Raw genomic sequence first — 20,936 nt, 5'->3', positions numbered from 1 at the left:
TGTGATGGCCGAGCAATAAGTTGCCAATAGTGCAGCCACATATTGCAGGAAAATATGGCCCGTTTAGAAGCGCCTTTATTTACGTAGGTTAGTTTACCTATCAATTTCCTCCTGTAGGTACTTATTGCTTTATTGTGTAACCAAACTTAACACAAATTCTCGTGTGGTGGTCTATCTTTCGATCTATACTTACTCAGCTGGCTGTCTGAAAAAGATAAAAAGACTTATACCCAAATAAATCATTCCAGAAAAAAATATAACGGGTAAATAAAATTGTCATTTTTGTCATTCACTTCATTCTTTTTCAGAAATATTCATTCGATCTGGAAATGTCGAAAAAGTGACAAAATCTCATTTTTCGTGTGTATACTTTGTGATTCTCCGAAATATAATATCGCGATGGTGCTTTCCCTCGCAATTTTCAAGTAAATCGTGAATTGCACTTAAATAAGTGATGGCCTATTTATGATAAGAAAGATCTCACTTCTCTAGAGTGATACTGAGTTGGAATTGTGTATTGATCTCAAGAATATAATGGAGGACGCTACGGTATGTTATGATCAATAAATATCTCGTATATGTGTTTCTAGCACTTTCTATCTGTTTATCTATAAATAAAGTATTACTATGTAACACTCCCCTTTGTTTCAAAAAGAAGGTCAAAATATAATATTAAAGTAATAAAGCATAGAAATAATGGCATGATGATTTATTTCCAGCTGCCACTGCGTTTGGAGCCAATGCAACAGAACGATGTGTATGAAAAACGGCTATGGATCGGCAACCTGGACACGAGAGTTAATGAGTATGATTATTTTATCTTTTATTGAATGTACTATATTATTGTGTGTCAAAACTTGAGCCATAATGGAGGTTGCAACTTGCAAGCATGGTCTTTATTTATGGCCATGGTGAAAAGTTCTAAGTCAGTTATTTAATTCCAATTATATTAAGCTTGTAACAGTACGAACCTTAGTAGCAGGTATGTTAGTTGTAACTTTTCATAAAAAGATTGGGCAGTCTCAAGCCAAAGCAGAGAAGAATTGCTGCTAGATTGACTGTGTGTAGAGTTGAATACTGTATATTTCACAGTCCAAATCTTAAGATACCCAAGTTTTTTTAAGTCACTATCTTTTGAAATCTTTTCTGTAAATATATGCTTAATTCACATCTTTTTCAAGCAGGCAGGGACCAGAAAATCGCTATTGCTAGAATCTCCTTTTTTTGCTTCACTCACTTCCATACATCTTGTCCTATACACATTTTTAATAAATTACCTTTTCTCATTACCGGTATCAACTACTGAAAATGGTCCGTGTGTATGGAAACATCGAGAAGTTCGACATGCTGTTCCACCGGAGCGGGCCGAGCGCGGGACAGCCTCGCGGATTCGCCTTCGTCACGTATAAGCTGAGGCAGGATGCTTTGAATGCTATGAGCTCCTTGAATGGACAGTTACTTGGCAACAAGAGGATCTGTGTCAAATTTGCTAAGAATACTGTAAGTTGCTCTAAAATACTTAGTTACTTTAGCTCATATAAAATATATTACAGTTATTATTATGACTTACTGCTACAGAGACTAATGTGCCTTGACTTAGGATCTGAATAGCTGTTAGGTTATGCTCATAACTTTAATCTTGTATGTAATGAAACACATTCCAATGTGCTATAAGTGTAACATAATGTTCATTATTAAACAAAGATCTCCCCCTGAATCTCTCCTAGCCTCTCATTAGTAACAATCTGTTTTTGACCAACATCAATAATTATTTATTCCAAACTAAAGACAGAATATATGTTTAGTAACAACATAATAAAATTTACAGGAGGACCAGGATAAGCCAAAGCCAGAACTAGGCATCGCGGCACTAGCAGGTGCAAAACCAGAACTGAAACTTAGTAAGAAAACAGCAATCCAGTCAATTGAGGCTAAACTGAAAATGATGGAGAACATGAAAGCAGGGGATGATTTTGTTATTAACAAACTGGCAGCTAACGAGACTCCTGTTATTGCGCAGTATCAGACAAAACAACATCAACCTCCAAATAAATCTGTGAGTTCGTTCAGACGACGGCACCCTTACCACAAGAAGAGATAGATACAGTCACACCGCCATAAGCTGCGCGAAATTGGAACGTAAGGATCGCAAGGATTTGTTGCTTTGTATTAATTTCTATGTTCCATCTGCTAGGGTTGTCAGATGGTTGGGATTTCCGTGATTGTCCCGGAATTTTGCGTGTTGACCAGTGTCCAGTAATTTTACTTTTCTGTTCCAGAATGAAAAGATACTAGTTTTTTACAAAGTTACAATACTACGTCGTTTTTTTTTGTGGTCATTCCTACTGAGTGCCAGACGGGAGACCGAAACACTGATTCGGTTTTTGACCCAGGAAATGATCAGCATGGACTGGCATCCACTGGACTAGAGCAACTTACACAAAGTGACAGATCCATACGGTCCGTACGCTCCGATTCAGAAGCAGTCGATGCGCAGCTTAAACCTGCCGAAGTACGCTACTGTGAATGGTCTTGAATCTCGGGCTTGCTTATTCAATTATATTCTAACAAACAAATATCGGGTATTGTTTATCTAGGATGTGTAAAATTAGTTTTTGATGAATTTATTAAATCTATCAATTGTTGCCAGGAATTTGATGTAATTAGAATTTTGTGGATTTTTAAGCTCATTTCCAGGTATTAGGATGCGTTTTCACTAAGGTGAAGTACTACAAATTGACGAATACCATTGTGTGGTTGGAAACAGTGACATTCGTCGATCCTCGATCATTTACACAATTATAAATAGCCCTTATTGAAACGCTTGGAAAATGGAAAGTAAGCTAGAACTAAGCCTAAAATGGAAAGCCGAATTTCTCAATTAAAATTAGTGTCCAATATTCCCCCTTGAAGTTGAGCTTAAAAACCACTCGTAGAGCAGGGTTGATTGGCTAGAATTACTTGTATATTGACATTAATCACATATTCTTTATCTATGTCTATCAATTATTACAGGTTTTACTCTAGTTACAGTTTTCTAAAGGTGTTTATTGTCTTAAGATACCACTCTACTTGGGAAAATCTTGAACTGAAGTATTGACAGCAATGATAATAAAAATTGATTAGTCAGTTGGAATAATCACTAATAACTTAATTAGTCAATCCGCTTAATAGTCATTTTGATCAGACTTTGTTATAATTGAAGATTTTTCAAAGTAGATACTTGGTAAACCATAAATTAATCAATTTGTCTATTTAAAAATTGTGTTGCATGATTGTCTATGTGCCATTTTACTAACTATTAACCAAAATTTGTCTCTAATTCTTCACAGTAGCGTGTATAGTTAATTTGCTTAGTTGGACAACATTGTCAAGTGATTAATTTATAAGTATTACAGTATTTAATTAGATTTTAAGTTGATAAGTGATTGTTGATCAATAGACGCGCATAGTAATGTCGGTGTTTAGCAATTTTGCTGTTGTATAATACAAATATTTTTGTGGACCTATATTAGTTATATTATGTCACATGAAAAGGGGGTAGGATTTGACAGATTGCGCCCAGTTAGGATAGTCGCGCTCAAGAGCCGCACATTCGCTAGAAAACTGAGCCGCATCTCTTTGTGTACTGTCAAAATAACTCACTCAGCGCAATGCCCTCGAGTCCCTTCTCATTTACGTTTGTGGAGCGTAGGCGTTTGTTGACCGTGTGCTCAGACCAGATACCCACAATTCAATTCATACATGACGTTGTCGCCGCCATCCTTTGTAGCCCAGATGTTAAACCATTTTGTTTGACGCCTGTTCTGCGCTATATAACACAATATTCAGTTAGCAAAGAAAACGCGAGGCCAACGTCACGCAGCTTTTACGATATACATACGTTCATCGAACGCTTACGCTGGACAAACGTTAGTAAACGCGCGCACTGTCCAAACTGGGTTAATTGCGGCATTAAGGGGAAATTATGTTTCTTGAATTAGTCATTAGTCAATGATTGGCCTTATATTTGTGAAATAATCTCACTGCCCCAAGTTATTCCTTTGATCGATCTTGTAAATCGATAATGTACAAATTATAGTGATAATTTTGCAATTTGAACATCTCTCGACATTACTATCTATACAAAATAGTAATAAGTAAGCCTTATACCATTACTGTGTTCAATATGAGTCAGTTTGTTGAATTTAGCATAATTATATTACTATTCATCGAATTATAAGCAATGATAATGGATGCAAGTTAATAAATACTCAGTTTAAATTGTTCAAAATATTTACAGTTAACCAATGTGGTCTGTGTGAGTTATTGTCAATAAATTTAGCTTTTAACAAAATTTAATACTGTAGTTTTATTTATTATAATAACTTATTTGATTGCTTTCATATTCTTATGTGCCTGTGCCCGTATACGCCTGTGGCTGCGGGCGCGGTGGTCTTAGCGAGTTCGCATCGACCTTTGGCGGTTGGGTGTAGGTATCTGGGATAAGGAATACCTTTTCATTTGAGTGTCTCAAGCAGACAAGACAGTAGAGACTGCCTTGGATAAGAATAAAGAAAAAAACTACATATTTCAATAAATAACTTTATTAAGCTACACTGCATTGATAAATGTACATCAGTCGCTTAAACTATGTAAACATACATAACACATTATAGTTACAGCTTAGTAATTGTACTAATCAATATAAAATCTACATCTACTACTCTAGAAGCTAAGCGAAAATAATCACAAATTCATTTACTTTAGAGATTTTAAAATCACTGGGTATTTTATATAAAAAATATGTTAAATTGGTAAGACTGTTTGCAGGTCATAGAACGGGATTATTACTTTATTTAAAAAGGCAGTTAATGGTACCATATTTATATTTTTACGGTCATTATATAGCACTTTCTCAGGAGTGTCCAAAATAACACAGAGGGTTGTCCAGAGTGTTGATTGCAAAATAAGAAATCTTTGCACACATGCTCTTTCCTCGTTGGTTAACGTCCGATAGAATGAATGTATAGCTATTAGTATTTATGTCTATAAGGCCCAATCGTGACCTTATTATATTTTTGACATAATCTACTTTCTAAGTAGAAGAGAGTCAGCTCCAAAAATAGGTTTGAACTGCCACATTTTCGATCGTAATTTTTTGAATATATCAATTTAATTATTCCTATATGGGCATAATAGTATACGTCTATTAGTTTGAAGTTTGAAGCTAATAAACAGAAGTAATTCCGCTATTTTTATTCATAAAACGTATTTGAAAATGTGTCAGTATAATACATATTTTTGACAATGACCGTAAATATCATTGTATATAAAAACTGGATAGGATACAGTAATATATATTATCATGTATAAAAACAAGAAGACTCAGAGCCCCCTCCCTCATTGCGGGAGGAGACCCCTGCTCAGAAGCGGTACATTGATGGACTAAATTTATTATTTATTTATATAAAACCAAGACAGCCACACAGGCCGATCTGCATATATTTATGCGATGGGATATCATACTACATTAATTAAACCTTGCTTGCCAAGGTTTTACAATATTTTTGCGTTATAAAAATACCTATTTACACAAGTCATAGTTGATAGACGGAAAGGACATGTTGTTAAGTAAAAACGATACTTATTAGTTATCTGGTATAACAATTATATAGGTAAGTAGTTGAGGTTAAAATAACATCAGAAACTTCTGATAAACTCAAAACATTTGATGCAAAATCTTGAGCTATTAACAGTATTGAAATACTAGTAAACAACTTAGTAATGAGCCTTGTAACAAGGTTCGCGTCTGTCCCGCAGGCTTGCGTAATAAAACTACTTTATTTTGGAAGTACACAGAATTATCTATACTAATATTATAAAGCTGAAGAGTTTGTTTGATTGTTTGTTTGAACGCGCTAATCTCAGGAACTACTGGTCCGATTTGAAAAATTCTTTCAGTGTTAGATAGTCCATTTATCGAGGAAGGTTATAGGCTATATATCATCACGCTACTACCAATAGGAACAGAGTACCAGTGAAAAATGTTACAAAAACGGGGAAAATTTTGACCCATTCTCTCTTATGTGACGCAAGCGAAGTTGCGCGGGTCAGCTAGTTACTTATAATCCAGATAATTAGTGCATGCTAGCCAAGGCTCTCTACTAAGTCTATAGATACACATATTTGAATATTATACTATGAAGTATAATATCTAGTTATACTGTGAAGAATCTATAATCATTTTGTGACTAAATATGCTTATGGCTAAATGTACACTGACTGGATTTAAGTTGAGCTTAAAATTATATTCTTTCTCTACCATACTCATTATTAATGGGAAGACAACTTAAGGATTACTAATATTTGAATGATGTTTATTGTTACTGTGTTAAAATATCTTTTAATCAAAGTAATACAATAGTTTAGTCATTTTACATGTGAGTTTAGTTTATAGCCTTGCATTTTTGCAGTTGAGCCATTTTTTTTCTCATTTCCAGTTAGTTAACTGGCATAGTTTGCGGAAGACATAAAAAGTGGCTCAACTATTCGAGCTAAACTATCAAAATTGAAAAATAACTTAGAATCTTTGTTTATGCTCAAGTTGTCCATCAAACATTCCAAGTTAAAAAAACAATTAAATAAATAATTCTACGAGAAGATATTCTCACTGGCTCTAAAACCGGGTGATATACAGTTGGACAGCGATGACGCGAGTCTCTGTGTAGGACTCGCACTCACTAGGAAGTCATCGTCTTCGGCCTCCAGCTTCCTCTTCATTGAGGAGTACTGTGTTTCATCATCACCGTCTTTTAGCCAGTCTTTGTATTCTATGCATAGCGGCCAGATTATTTTGCCAGACCTGTGAAACAAAATTTTGTAAGTTATTTTCAAAGATTTTTTAAGATGTCAAAGTTAATATAAATTAATGGTGAACATAAAACATTTAAGAATATAACGTCCTCCTAGCTGATATTTGGCCATGGTGGCCAGTTTTCTTGAAACCAGGGACCCGTGTTCACTTGTGTTGTGTGTGTTTGTTCCACTTGTCTTTATAGTATTAATATACAAACATAATACACAGGTACACTATTTATTCCTTTACTCTCATATGACGCCATTGGCCTAACCTTTGACACAGGTGCAACGGCTTTCCGTGCTTTCCGAGTTACAGAGGTCTTTGACCTGCCCTAGCTTCATTTCACATTGTGCATTATATTATTGTAAGATCTTACTCACCTAGGCAACGTATAAGGGTCATAAGGGAACCAGTCGTCATACTGTCGCGCGTCGACGGCCTGCAGCGAGTGTCTGGCGTTCTTCTCGACGATGGCGGCGCAGTACACCACCTGCTGCTGACGAGTCACGGAGGAGAAGGCGCGCGTCACCTGCGGCGGACAACTGCGCAGCGGGTTCAGTGCACACGTCACTAGGCGGGGCAGGTTGAGAGACTCCACGAAGTTTACGTCTGGAAGAAAAATGAGTTCGAGATGAGTTTTTGATTAAAGTGGACTTAAATGTATGTAAGAGATGGTATTATCATTATCTATACTAATATTATAAAGCTGAAGAGTTTGTTTGTTTGTTTGAACGCGCTAATCTCGGGAACTACTGGTCCGATTTGAAAAATTCTTTCAGTGTTAGATAGCCCATTTGTCGAGGAAGGCTATAGGCTATATATCATCACGCTACGACCAATAGGAGCAGAGTACCAGTGAAAAATGTTACAAAAACGGGGAAAATTATGATTCTCTTATGTGACGCAAGCGAAGTTGCGCGGGTCAGCTAGTTGTCAAATAAAAGTATGCTTTGATAGTTTGATGAAAAGTTTTGATAAATATTTTAAAGTGTTCTTGACACTAAGATGTCGTTATTTAGGTATTTGCATTTGTTATAAATATAGCTCATAAATAAATGAAAAAAAAAAGAGTATGATAAATAACGATCAGCACAACATATACAAATAAAAATTCGTTTTTGTTTGTGTATTGTTCATATTACTAGAAGCTTTGAATAGTGCTCAGATACGTTGGTTATTCTCTAGGCCCGATAGAAAATTAGGCGTATATTTTTTTTACGTTTTCGGCTTAGTAACATTAAACAAATAAAAATACTTACTATCTTTATTCATGAACAAGAACTGGTGTTTAAAAGCGACCAGATAGAACACAGCATGGCAGATGGCGTGGAAGGCGCCGTGAGCCTTGAGGTTGTCGCTGGCCGTGGAGGCCTGCTGCGTGGCCGAGATGTACGCGTGACACCACTCCGACATGCTGCGGAGGTAGTGGATCAGGCGGGAGTTTGGGACGCGGACGCAACGGGCGAGAAGACCTGCAAGAAATTAGGTCGATTTAATTTATTGTTAGGACTACATACTATATGTTTTTATGCTAAAAGAAAAACATTTCAGAAGCTTGGAAGACTTGTAAAAAAGTCTGGTTAATGTAGAGCTGAAAATATTTGTGCATAATATAGATAAGTAGGCAAGAAGACAGCAAGGTTTTAAGCACTACATATTCCTTTTAATTAAAAGTCCAGATTAAAATTGATCATTTTCATGATCAGAAACCACCACAGTTAGCTAAATTAAGCAAAATTTTATGAAATTGTAAAATGGAAGAAAAACTTTGATTAACTTTGCGATACTAAGAGTCTACATTGCGTTCAATCAATTCAATGAATATTATTTAGAAGTCAGACACTATTTATAAATATAGAATAGTTCTTACCTGCTAAATGGCTAGCGGAGGTCCGTCTAGTGGTGAGTGCGCCGGGGCTGATACCCTGCAGCCCGGCCGCCACTCGCCACAGGTTGGTCAGTATGCGATCCGCGCATTGCTGGTTTATCGATATCGTATATAGCAGGAGGAACTGTACGTGTCTGTGAAAAAGAAGAAAATATATTTTAAAATTATGTAACAAAAAGGGTACTGATAATTTTTGGTACATTAAAAACTACTTTAGCGCGTCTGGTATGTTAATGCAGATTCATCATTTTAAATGACTTCAGTAAATAAAAATATATGATAAGTAATTTGAAATAATATTATTAAGTTTACCTCTAGTTCATATTTCAATGACAAGAATATGACATTGGAAATCGGATTTACTATACAAAAAGTATAACCAAATGTAAAACTATTTTTTATGAATTACATACATACGACCCCACCTTACACCTAGCATGGGAATGGTCAAGAACAGTATAAAAACATATTTGTTTTAGGTGGGATTCGAACCCACGACACTTATGCTCCGTGGCAAAAGCAAGGTTGTCATCATCAGCCAATCAGCTCTGTCAACATACTTCAGACTAAAAACTTTACCTAATTAGTCAAAAAAATTTGCTAGTTAAACTTACCTAATCCCATAAGTAGGCAATATAACTCTCTCGAAGACATTACACAAGATGTTGAGTGTCTGGTCTCGTTCATCTTCTAACCACCTCAATACTTCCAGCATGCAGTGGTCTAAGGTCTCCGAGGTCTCATCCTGAGTGTCCACGTCCATCTCAAACATCATGTCCGATGTTACCTTGTTCTTTTCATTCTCTACTATGTTCACGTCCATTTCAATCATTCTGCAAATGATAAATTTTATTATAATATTTTATTTGATAAGTAACAGTAAGGAGAACTTGTGATGGCTTGATTACAGTCAAGAAGGCAGATTTTGACATTAACACTATAAAAGAAAATCTGGAAGACTGCCTGTATGGTGTGAGTGTAAAACTGTGTCTTTATCGTGAACGTTTATTTATATCTCTAACAAAACTTGTTTAACTGATGTTGAGATTGTAGACCTCTGTGCCTCGGAGAGCACGTAAAACCGTCGGTCCTGCGCCCAACCTCTCTCCCGTCCTATCGATGAATCATCCCACCTGACTATGAGAGATGGAACAGAGAGTGTGTGTATTGTGCACACACTTGGACATTATAAACAGAATCCTGAAGTTTCAATGAAACTGGCCGCCGTAGCCTAACATTTGCTAGAAAGATAATAAAAAAATAACTTACCTAGTAACAATAGCAGTCATAATCTGTTCTTTAAGTGCAGGCAGGTATTTGCTCATCCATATCATATTGTGTACATACGCCCGGTTGATGTAACACCCGGCCTTGTAGTAAGGGAAGTTTTCTATCACTATGTGCATTAATAGGTCACTGGTCCTGGAAAAGAAACAATCAAAATTGAGTTACATTACTGACTTTCTTCAAAATTAATTCATGAGCTATGGGTTACATTGAAAAATGTGTTGATATCACGATATGTACTGTATAGTGATCTATATCAAGCTAGCCTTTCTTCCAACTATGTTGGAGTCGCATCCAGTCTCAGATCCGAGTCGCAGCTGAATACCTTCACAAGATTATAAAATGATACCCTTCGGTAAGACTGGTTGTCAAAATTTCAAGCTTAACGAATGCTGTTAACGACTGCCAAAGATCTTTGAAAATGACAGCCAAGACCGACTATTTACCGTGCGTTATTGTGTAGAGATCATGCCGTATAGCCAGGGACAGCCGTCATGGACATTGACTCCAATGTTTTCAGTCACTTTTATAGAATTTAGTGACCGAAACTATTGTAGACACATCCCCCAACTCAAGGAAACTCTTAAGTATCATGCCGCCCTAATCACATTGCGTGACATAGCAACAAAAATACTTTTGAGTCTCACTTAGAACTGCATGATGCATCCAGCCATCAGCAATGTACAACAAATATTGGCTAGAAGAAAAATCGAATATATCCATTCACTGTTTCTACAATTCATGTGCTGATGTTTTATCAATTTATGCCTACAATGCTATCTTGGCTTTGCGTGTTTTTACAGTTTTGTCAGTCAAAAGTATTTATAGATCAAGATTATCGTTGTATAATGACCTACAAATACTATCGTGTACATCTGACATACTGACACACACAGCATCAAAACAAAAGTGATGGGTTGATCTAGCTGTAAAATTATCATGTGTTTATAATAACCAGCTTGCAGCTACCATCAACTTTTGTCAGGATTGAACCAGAAACCCGAGCGTCATGCCAACATATCAAAGAAATCTTGACATTCAGAATGGGTCTATGGTTTCAAGTATGAAGCAATAAGACCTATTTAGACTTGGGCGTCATGCCGCTGCTGATGTCGGTAGCGGCATGACGCCCAATTTTGACAGAAAGTTCCGTGACTAGTGCAATTCGGTAGTACGGCACTAACGGTCTAGATTTCGCGGTATTGTTTAGCAGAATCCACTTTCGTCTAGGACTCTAGTAGGAATATATCGACGGTAGCGATTAACGCTAATATCTGCACGGTAGACTGTCGCTATCGCTGAGTTACAGTTGCCATAATTCGATACCTTCTATTGTGGTTTCAGCAGGATGACCAGTTCCACACCAGAAATCAGCCTTTACTGCTATACCACTGGTTGCATTTCGTCAGATTAGAAGACAACAAGAAGTCATCAACGCTCTTAAGGACACGCAGACTATGCACAATAACAGACTATTTAAAGAAATTCTGAAGACCATCATGATTCAACAAGAGTTGTTTTGTTTGTTTTTTTGACTTGCAATTTTTAATAGTTTCAATTTGATAAAACTAAGGTTTTAAATTTCTCACCCATACACTTGAACTTTTCATGTGCAATAGCAATCCATGTCGCATCCTGAGTTACTTAGCCATTGCCTCCCATGGTTTCCCCACCTAAAATTGAGAAAACAGGTACACCCCAAGCATTTCTTCTTCACATGAAAATCATTAGAAATACCATGGCTTTTTACCAACTACAGATTTTTTGAGCTACCTAGATTACAGTAGTCAAAAAAATCTAAGTGGTTTCAGGGTAACACACGCAAAGCAGACAGGAGACGTTTTGCGTGCGGTTTATAGCCCCACACAAGAGTCGGTAGCTCACCATTCTAGCACCTGTTGCTACATGTGAACACAACATATCTTATCTCATCTCAGGGGTAGGTGCCAGTTAGTAGCCTGCTGAAACTTCGACCACTGATGATTTTTTGTGGCACCCCCTCCTTTGCTACTTTAAACGAGAGAGGCAGTGTGAAACTTATAAGTTTTGCTATGCTGTAAATCAGTGGTAGCCTATAACCATCAGATTTGGAGCTACATTACATGATTATTGTAGTGTAATATTACTATGCAAAAAAATATGTGCAGGTGCCTTCTAAAACACATTAAAGCACCAACAATTTACATAATCTGTTCATCTTACACAATTATGCAAGACAACCTTGTATTCAAGTTTCGTGTCCATTTCCTTACCATTTGAGGACATGTCATCAACATATTACCATAGATTAAAGACAAATCTAATGAAGTATACACATCAAAGTCGTCAACTGTGGACTTCGTGTTTAGTCGCCGACATAACTCTTTTGAAATAGAGAGTCGCCAACACCTGTGTCCTTAATATGTGTGGGCGATTTTGGTGTATAAACTCCATTAGGCATATTTAGAATCCATAGATGGAATGCTTTAGATTTGTCTATGTCAGTGTTTCCCAACCTTTTTCTGGTGCGGACCCATAGTGCCACTTTTTTATGATTAGTGGACCCTATAAATAATACAGAAAAAAAACGCTCGCATATTTTTATGTCTAAAAAAGTTCCATGGATTCATTTTATTAACATAAATTATTTTTAATGTAATGCGACGGTTGATTGCGCCGCGCGGTTTTGTTTGGTTACATGTCAAACGCTCAAACGCGCGGCTTAATTTCTATGTTGTGAATGTTGTCTGTGGACCCCCTGGGATAGGTGCGCGGACGCCAGGTTGGGAAACCCTGACCATATCATAATAAAACATATGAGTCAATGTGTCCTCTACACATCTGTCTGTTGTTGACATACTTTTTTTTTATAAACTCAAGGTTGAAAATGAAAATAGAGTCAAGGACAGATGACTTGATGTGGAAACTTTTCAATATTGGTATTTCTTTCTATTTGTTTCTCTGTAAAGCTTTTTCCAATACCTTTTTGGTATAGAAACCAAAACGAGTGGAATTTTGCTTATCCATCCGGAATGTGCTATAATAAAACTAATTTCCCTTTTCTATAAATAGTTTTGTGTATCTATAAAACCATTTTAGACAGGAAAATAGCTCTAAACTTCATTTTGTCTGTAAGAATGTTTATAGTTTCTCATTTATTTGATAATTGAAGTAAATTTTTAATTACTGATGGCGCATAATACCTTCCTTTTAACTTGTACCCCTTACATTACAAAACAGCATGCAATTTTAAATATTTCAAATCATACTTACATAGGCATAATGGCTACAATATGACAAATAACATCATGGATATTGGACCATTTGTTCAGAAGCTCAGGAGGAGGTCCGCTGTCATCCCAATTTTCACCTTCAGCTGGAACAAAACAAAAAGTTCAACTCTATGGTTTCAGTTTGTTGATAAATATTGTGCAATAGTACTGAAAGAAAAGGTGTTTCATGAATTTTGCAATATGGATAATTGCATAAAATTGGATAAAAATAATATTGTTGAAATAGTTCTGAATCAACTATGCAGATGATAAGTAATTTGAAATAAAATAGTAACACACAATATTATAGCTAAGTTGACTAAACTTTTGTGGTGAATTTTTATTTATCATTGACCTAACTTTATTATCTTTTGCATGTTAATATATAGACAATATGTTCTTAAAATGCACATCAGTCATTGAACCCATGGAATAATAAAAAATTGCAACATTATGCAATTTGGTATAAGTAGTCAAGTGTAAATTGCTCTTGTCAACTAATTGCACAACAAGTGATATCTGCTGACACAATAAAAAACTCTATAATGCTGATCAAATTACCTTTAAACAACGTGACAAGGCGCATCATCACCTTTGGACAGTGGTAGGTATGGGCCGTGACCAGGTCCAGCACAAACTTCTTGTACAAGTCTGCTAACTCCTCGCTGCGACTCACCCACTCAATATTACACACTACATCTACATATTTATCTAATTCCCTACCTAACAACACAACACACGAAAGACTATCATCAAATACTATCCTGAAGTTATCATCGTTCAATGGATAGTCTCTCAAAACTTTCACCAACTCAAAGTATGGCCCAGATATATTCTTAGTAACGTAATTCACTAGTATTTGTTCCACTTGGTTCTTAGTAAAACGTAATCTCATACGCGCCACTGCAGCTTGGCGTTCTAAAGTTTTTTGCATCAAAGATGCCACGCTTTTTGGTGTAGTCACTGCCATTTTTTACTACTTTTTCAGATCTGACGATATCGACTTCAGGTATTCTATAATCTCTGGTTGCCGAAGCAATTCGGCCTTTTTGTGGTTCAAAACCTCCCTCAATATGTTACTGCTGTCTTCCAGAGTCGGCAAGTTCTGTGACGGCTGCTCGTAACTGGTACTCGGCTTGCTGTACCCGAGGGTCGATTCCGACGCCTCGGTAGACCTCTTATCTTTTAGGTACGTCTGCAATCTCTCCAATACTACTTTATTATCACCTTCTTTCTTCTCAGGACTATAACCTTCTTTGGACATCGCTCAGCGTGAACTTTACATTGTAATTATTACGGCTACTAACACGAAATCGTAGCTCAACGTGCATAAAATGTATTAGCACTTTAAAATAGATTGATTTATTGTAAAAACTAATTGCAATTGGTTTAAATTTGGAAAAGAACACGTGCACAACTGCGCGGAACAATCACTTCTAAAACTTGACAGCTGACGTTTCTCGTATTTACCGCCTGCTCGTTGCCAAGTACGTAGAAAATAGAGCTACCTACCTTAGTTGTGTCTATTTAGTATGATACTAAAATGTAATACTGGAATATAGTTTTTGGACTGGCTGTTAAATATTAGTGGATCAAATTGATTTTCTATTTATTTAAATAATTATATCTATGCTTAACACAAATTAAATGCTACCCATATAATATGGGCCTATTCCATTAAAAGCACTAATGTCACACACGGTATCGTGTAACAGAGGCCTCTTGACAGCGAATTTATGTTTTGATATCTGTGGTTTTTCATTTCTCAATGAGTTTGGGAGGGGTGGAATGCGTGTGTATTTCTGAATTCCGGATTTATGCTTTAATTTATTATGTATTGTCGTAAAATCGTGTGTATGTTGTGCTATTGCGAAAATGTGTGTTGAATGAACTTTATAAATATAGTGTAACATACTTTGCTCAGTTTCTTTCTATTCTATGGGCGTTGATAATCATGCAAAATGGCCAACGATTTGTGGTCATGTACCTGTTGTACGGAGGCTCTAACATGTTGGTTGCGTCTAAAGTTATCGCCGGAGGAGATAGAGCAGAGATACAGGAGCAAGGAGATAGATAGAATACTAGAGAAGGAGAAGCAAACACTGCGGCGGCAGGTAAAACTGCTGTTGCTCGGTGCGGGTGAAAGCGGAAAGTCAACATTCCTGAAGCAGATGAGGATAATACACAAAGTGAAGTTTGAGCCGGAACTAGTGCGGGAGTATCAGCATGTGATATATCAGAATATCGTGAAAGGGATACAGGTGTTGGTGGACGCGAGGGACAAGCTCGCTATACCGTGGGAGAACCCGCGGAACTTGGACGTGGGGCAGCAGGCGCTGCACTTCAACAGTACCTCGTCGCTGGACAGCAGGCTGTTCGTGCACTACGCGCCACATATACACTCCCTGTGGCTAGACAGAGCCATCAAAAGGGCATATGATAGGCGGAGAGAATTTCAATTGGTAAGTGACAATGTTCAATGTTTGCCAAGTAAACAATGGTCACAAGTGTTGCCTTTGTGTCCCCTCTTGTGGTTTAGATCAATATTTATTCCTTTATTGAATTACAGGTTGTGGTCTGTGATTGGTTATCAAACATGCGTAATTGATTTTGTTATCATATTTTATGGCTGCAGCTGATTGCATTGTTTTTATAGGTGGCCAACTGTTATTCCTTTATTGATAATTATTGATAATGTAGACCAAGTCTCTTTATTGCCTCATGGGTAATCTGATTCATTCATAACTTAATTGGTCAGTGTGTCTGAGCTTAATTTGCATAATGTGTGTATGTGTCATATGCCTTAAGGCAATATTGTCTCTGTGTGCTACTAAGAAGATTGCATATTGCTTGCATCATTAAATCTATGAATTAAAAAAGTATAAAATTGTTTATTATCATGACTCATTTGGCCTTTGTTTCACTAAAAGTGTTGATATGCATATTATTATTTACCTGTATGATTAGGGTATGAAGCAGGTAAAGTTTCAAGGAAAATATTGAGTTACGTTTGGAGTATGTAGTATAATTTTGTTGTTTTACTTGATAGCCATCATGTTTTTTTATTATGTTTTCCTCTTGGGTGAACTTTGGTTACAATGCATACAAAATGCTATAAGAATTATTGCATTACAATCTTAAACACCAGAATACCTATGGCCTATTGAGGATTGCTGTTCTACAAATTGTTTTCTATTATGTCTGGTACTGGCTGCATGCTATAGAGTTCACATAGAGTTAAACATAATAGCAACAATAGACAATACAGTAAACTGAATCATCACTGAAGCTTTCCTCATGTGTCTACTAATGGTTTATTTTCAACAATTATCTCAAATAACTACTGTTAGTCAGAAGGGTAAAACCCTACTGTCATTGTTCTACTTCCTTTTTAAAACTGTATTACATAATGTTTTAGTTTAGAAAAAACAACATGGGAATGATATGACTATATGAGAAAAATTTAATCAATAAGTATATAAAATATAATCATATTTAAATAATACCTAGGCTACATTATTGATTGTATAATTAGGTACCTATGTCTGATAAATTTTTAAAGCAATAATTTTACCAATCTGAACATAATCGGTGTGGTAAACTCCGAGCTTTAACCCTCTCATAGCATATAAGAAAGCACTAAGGCCACCAACAAGTTATATATTATTTAGGGAATTTGGCTGAAGATGTTAAACATCTTTGCATATTAAAAAAAAGTAACAGCATTCTAAAAACAAATATTTCAAAGTCAAACTATTGCCAGCTGTTGAACCGACACAGTAAGAATAATAATTACTTGGCAATAACATTTGCATGTGTTGGAATATTCATGTGTTTTGACACTTCTACACATGCATGCATGCATTGTTATGTCCTGTGGTTAAGTAAGCGGCTGTTTATGTTATATCATTTGTTTCACATTTATCTTGTGGGTTATTAAGAACATCTGTAAGGTATGGGAAATCTTAATTGATTCACCAATATCAGAATTTAAGAAGCAACTAAACTCACGGAAAATTTCTAATCAGCCTATGTTGATGGCAACTATTTATGACATCTATAGGTACCTAGGTTCTGTTTTCCCGGTATACACATAGGCTTATTAATCTAGGGTAGATAATCAGTGTATTTCCTGTAAAGAGTATTAATTTCAATCAGATAACACTAATACTGGCTGACTGGACTTCCTTTTCAAGATAACAACACTAAAACTATACAAACAAAAGGTGTTACCAATTAAGACACTGTGTAGTTTCATTCATAAAATATTTTCGAATGGCAGCTATAAATAATTTAAAAAAAACTGTTAATAAATAATTCAGCTTTTTGACATAATGAAGGTTTAATTTATGTACATATACATAACCTGTGTATCTAACTACAATCAAATATGATTTTGATTAAAATATAATACATGTAAGAATAAAGAATATAGAATATAGCAGGAATGATCAAAATTGGTGTGGGTGCCAGAAAAAGCCATTTAATTACTCACTATCACTGCAAATTTAAAACCTCTTAGCATGTAGGTAACTATCTCATTCATTAATGTTCCAAAATCAATACAAAAGAATTCTCTATGTGGTTCTTTTTTATACCAACAAATTAGAAGTGCTTGTTTTACAAAAAATACGACATTTTTGTCTAACGTTTTTCCTCTTGAGCTTAGTAAGATAATTGTTCCTAGAAGCAAGTGATCCGATGAAACAAGTTTTATGTAATGTTAGCTATTGCTCACTAGAACTCCGCCCCAATACCTTGGACTCAGTGAATTATAGGCCTCTAACAATAAGAAGATTCTTTGATAATACTGTATGGATTTATTGCTTCTAACTTTTATAACAACAAATGTATTGTTATGTAAGTAAACGAAGAATGATAGATGTTTGCCAAAACTATGATAATCTATTCACAAAAACTAGAAACTAATATAAACATAACAAAATGACTCAATGTTTGATAATACAAGCCCCACTTTCTTACATTTTTACAATTCCAGCAGTTAAATAAATTAATTTTATCAAGTTATTTAAAACCTGTTTCACGTGACACATTTGGCTGTTTAAATGTAAATTCTTGCTCCACCAAGCACTTTGTTCTTAATACAAACTTTTTATTGTTACCTCCTTTGATATCTGAATCATTCTTTTGTTAGGATGGTATCGTTTGTCGCGGTATAAGGGCCCGTCCTCATTGTGAATTATGGTGATCACCTGTCACTCAATTGATGTAATTTAAAGTTGCGAAACCAGTTTCGGTTCGAAGTTTTTGTATGTAAGAATTCGCCGTGGAATGGAATCATGCCCTTAGGTAAACTTTGGACGAGTTTTGGGCCCGGTATCGTGAAGTTGTGTGCGTGTTGTTGGGTCAAATAAGATTGCATATAATTAAGGTTTTGTAGGCTGTCGGCATTCGAAAATTAGGGCTCGTGTAAACGGCCAGCGTTTGGTTAGCTAAAGTATTCTGTTATAATAAGTATCGATCTATTTAATTAATATATCCACTGGAAGAACTAGTTATCTTTCGTTTTCCTTAGTGCTATTATGATTTTGTCTTTTCCGATTGGTAGTTGCTGTAATGCTGTGTTATTACATTGTGTGTAATGTAGTATTATGCTTAAAACCCGTCTTACGGGCCGTAGTTATGCGCTAGTACACGATGCAAATAATTTTGTGGTACGGTAACTTCTGGGGTATTTAAGAAAATGTACAAACACCGCCAATGTAATGAGGTATTATCTGACCGCGACTTCCGCGGGGAAAAAAATATCCTGGGCTTCGAAATTCTTATAAGTTTTGTCTTGGGTTTTCGTGTTTTACTTATTTTATGAAGTTGGAAAAGTAAGCCAATAACCGATTCAGTTTCGTAGATTATTAGGAAGTTTTTATTAACTTTGCACGTAAGCCTTATAATCAAAAGACATTGTATTCTTCGCGTACTGTTTATAAATAGTCATTTGTTTAGTTACATCACGTGGTTTCCCAAAATAATAATCCTAATTAGCATTTTTTCTTGTATGTTATTAACATACAAGAAAAATTATCTATCTAATTTTCTTGTTTGTAAAGTGTAATATTTTAAACTATAATTCCGAACTTGGGTATTTTTATTAATTTCTGTTTCTCTTCCAAAGAATTTGCCATAGTGATGTTTTACTTAATTGAATAATCAGAGGAGTATCCTTTCTGTAAATCCTGTAACAAACCATGGGCACACTAAAAACGTCAGGTGGGTTTGATTAACAGTCGCGCCAGCGCCTGCACTTGGATCAATATTGCAAATTCGGATCGGATGCATTGCATAAATACTCTATAATGCTATCTCATTGAAGTCTACGTAATCCGTCATAGAACGTTTCCTAAAGTATAGATGCATTAATAAAATAATTGTAATTGCATTCCTTATCTCATTTGATTAGTCACGGGGTTGCGTCACCGTCACCCGTCCTTCTCCCACTCTGTATAAACACGTAAGGTGCTCCTCTAACTGATTAATTACACACGCGCACTTAATTTATTCATTACGAGTATAAGAAATTCAGAACGATATCAGTTTTTAATTTTGTTCATCGATAAAATATTGTAGCGTTTACGGTGACCAATGACTTTTAAAGGTAACATGAATAATAATTTGTCATTTGAGGAAAGCAGCGTGAAGAAAACTTGCATGTTCGAGAGATTTTTAAATAGTTCTTATAAGAATGTGAAGTCTCTAACACGCGCTTTGTGTGAGACTCGAAGATTAACCCCGCTCGCGTTGTGTGATGACGCTTGATGATCAGTATGATTACCTTTTGGGCCCTAGAAGTCGCTTAGCAGTTAGTCTTGTCTACAACGGTAGATACAGTAGGATTAGTGCTGTTTTTAATGCCAATATACTACAGACTTGCCAGTCTTATGTAATCTTTAAAAGTACTGTCACAATAACCGATTCATTCACATACAGTCCTCATTGAGGGTAATAGGACTCACTGATCGTTCACCTTCAAATGAATACGACTGGTTATGGGCGTCTTAATGTCTGTTACGTTTTCTATAGACTACCATATTTCCTATTTACACCCAAGAATAGTACGATAATTCATTGTAGTGATCGAGAGAAACCGGTATCCATTCGTGTATATTTATAGCCTGATAAGATCTTTTATCGTACCATAATAATAGTACGCTACAGAATATGTTAGCTACGTGTCATAAATATACTGTTTTTATAAAGTAAAACCATAAATTATATTAGTGGTATTGTTTCTTTTTTTGTTGTGGCAACTGTCTAAATAGTTTATTTTTTAAACTTAATTAAGACGCCTTCGACGATAATACTGGGTGAAAGTGCTTGGGTTTTTCTGTTAAGAAATTCTCAGTAACAGCCATTACAAATGTGTTTTGTAGATAGCAAACAACTGCGGTTATGTAGTCGGCTACTCTCGACAGTCTGGTTTGAACTTAATCCCTCTTACTACAAAACGTAATAGTATTAACCCGAAAAGGTATCGTTTGACTTTTAGAAATGCTTGTAGCAATGAGATCTCTTTTTACGTATTCCCGATTGTACCCGAAGTCTGTCCCAAAAGTAAAGTTAAGAGCATCTACCTCTTTATCTCATTCTCAAGGCAGGTACGTGACCGAAATTTCTACAGTACGGGTTTGATTAAGAGGGTAAAGTCGCAAAA

At 35.8% G+C, this 20,936-nt stretch overlaps 3 protein-coding genes across 5 annotated transcripts in view; 2 read left to right on the top strand and 1 right to left on the bottom strand.

Annotated features, from left to right (window-relative positions):
- The first annotated feature begins 318 nt into the window (after positions 1-318).
- Positions 319-4,341, top strand: LOC142972567 (putative RNA-binding protein 18). 2 transcript variants are annotated; one of them, XM_076113791.1, is made up of 5 exons: positions 319-549; positions 720-809; positions 1,297-1,500; positions 1,829-2,139; positions 2,280-4,341. In XM_076113791.1, exons 1-4 carry the CDS (start codon positions 535-537, stop codon positions 2,099-2,101), a joined length of 582 nt encoding a protein of 193 aa, XP_075969906.1. In that variant the 5' UTR covers positions 319-534; the 3' UTR covers positions 2,102-2,139; positions 2,280-4,341. The 2 variants fall into 2 exon arrangements, with proteins under 2 accessions (XP_075969906.1, XP_075969905.1); XM_076113790.1 differs by having other exon boundaries at positions 1,829-4,341.
- A 229-nt stretch (positions 4,342-4,570) lies between these two features.
- On the bottom strand, positions 4,571-14,239 carry Tif-IA (RNA polymerase I-specific transcription initiation factor RRN3 homolog Tif-IA). The gene is made up of 8 exons (XM_076113789.1): positions 13,829-14,239; positions 13,269-13,371; positions 9,999-10,151; positions 9,344-9,562; positions 8,712-8,863; positions 8,101-8,313; positions 7,222-7,450; positions 4,571-6,844 (listed from the first exon to the last, which is right to left on the bottom strand). Exons 1-8 carry the CDS (start codon positions 14,235-14,237, stop codon positions 6,634-6,636), a joined length of 1,689 nt encoding a protein of 562 aa, XP_075969904.1. The 5' UTR covers positions 14,238-14,239; the 3' UTR covers positions 4,571-6,633.
- Positions 14,240-15,028: 789 nt separating this feature from the next.
- cta (Guanine nucleotide-binding protein subunit alpha cta) overlaps positions 15,029-20,936 on the top strand; it is a 29,095-nt gene continuing 23,187 nt past the window's right edge. For both annotated transcript variants that reach the window (XR_012959461.1, XM_076113786.1), the window contains exon 1: positions 15,029-15,729. Coding sequence is in view for 1 of the 2 variants with exons in the window: in XM_076113786.1 (XP_075969901.1) it covers positions 15,229-15,729 (501 nt within the window). In the remaining variant the exon portion in view is untranslated. The remainder of the gene's footprint in view (positions 15,730-20,936) is intronic.

The sequence above is a fragment of the Anticarsia gemmatalis genome, chromosome 4, assembly GCF_050436995.1.
Source record: "Anticarsia gemmatalis isolate Benzon Research Colony breed Stoneville strain chromosome 4, ilAntGemm2 primary, whole genome shotgun sequence".
In the NCBI taxonomy this organism is placed as follows: Eukaryota; Metazoa; Arthropoda; class Insecta; order Lepidoptera; family Erebidae; genus Anticarsia; species Anticarsia gemmatalis.
Note: the sequence above shows the minus strand (reverse complement) of the source record. Positions and strands in the feature narration are given on the sequence as shown.

What these genes read in the sequence shown, in the direction of transcription:
- LOC142972567 (XM_076113791.1), top strand. An exon ending in ACACGAGAGTTAATGAGTAT is followed by an intron (nt 810 to 1,296) that starts GATTATTTTATC and finishes CATTACCGGTAT; the next exon opens with CAACTACTGAAAATGGTCCG. An exon ending in TCAAATTTGCTAAGAATACT is followed by an intron (nt 1,501 to 1,828) that starts GTAAGTTGCTCT and finishes TAAAATTTACAG; the next exon opens with GAGGACCAGGATAAGCCAAA.
- Tif-IA (XM_076113789.1), bottom strand. Translation starts at nt 14,237, where the DNA reads ATGGCAGTGACTACACCAAAAAGCGTGGCATCTTTGATGCAAAAAACT. An exon ending in ATTGTAGCCATTATGCCTAT is followed by an intron (nt 10,152 to 13,268) that starts GTAAGTATGATT and finishes TTTCTTTTCCAG; the next exon opens with GACCAGTGACCTATTAATGC. An exon ending in GACCCTTATACGTTGCCTAG is followed by an intron (nt 6,845 to 7,221) that starts GTGAGTAAGATC and finishes TTTGTTTCACAG; the next exon opens with GTCTGGCAAAATAATCTGGC.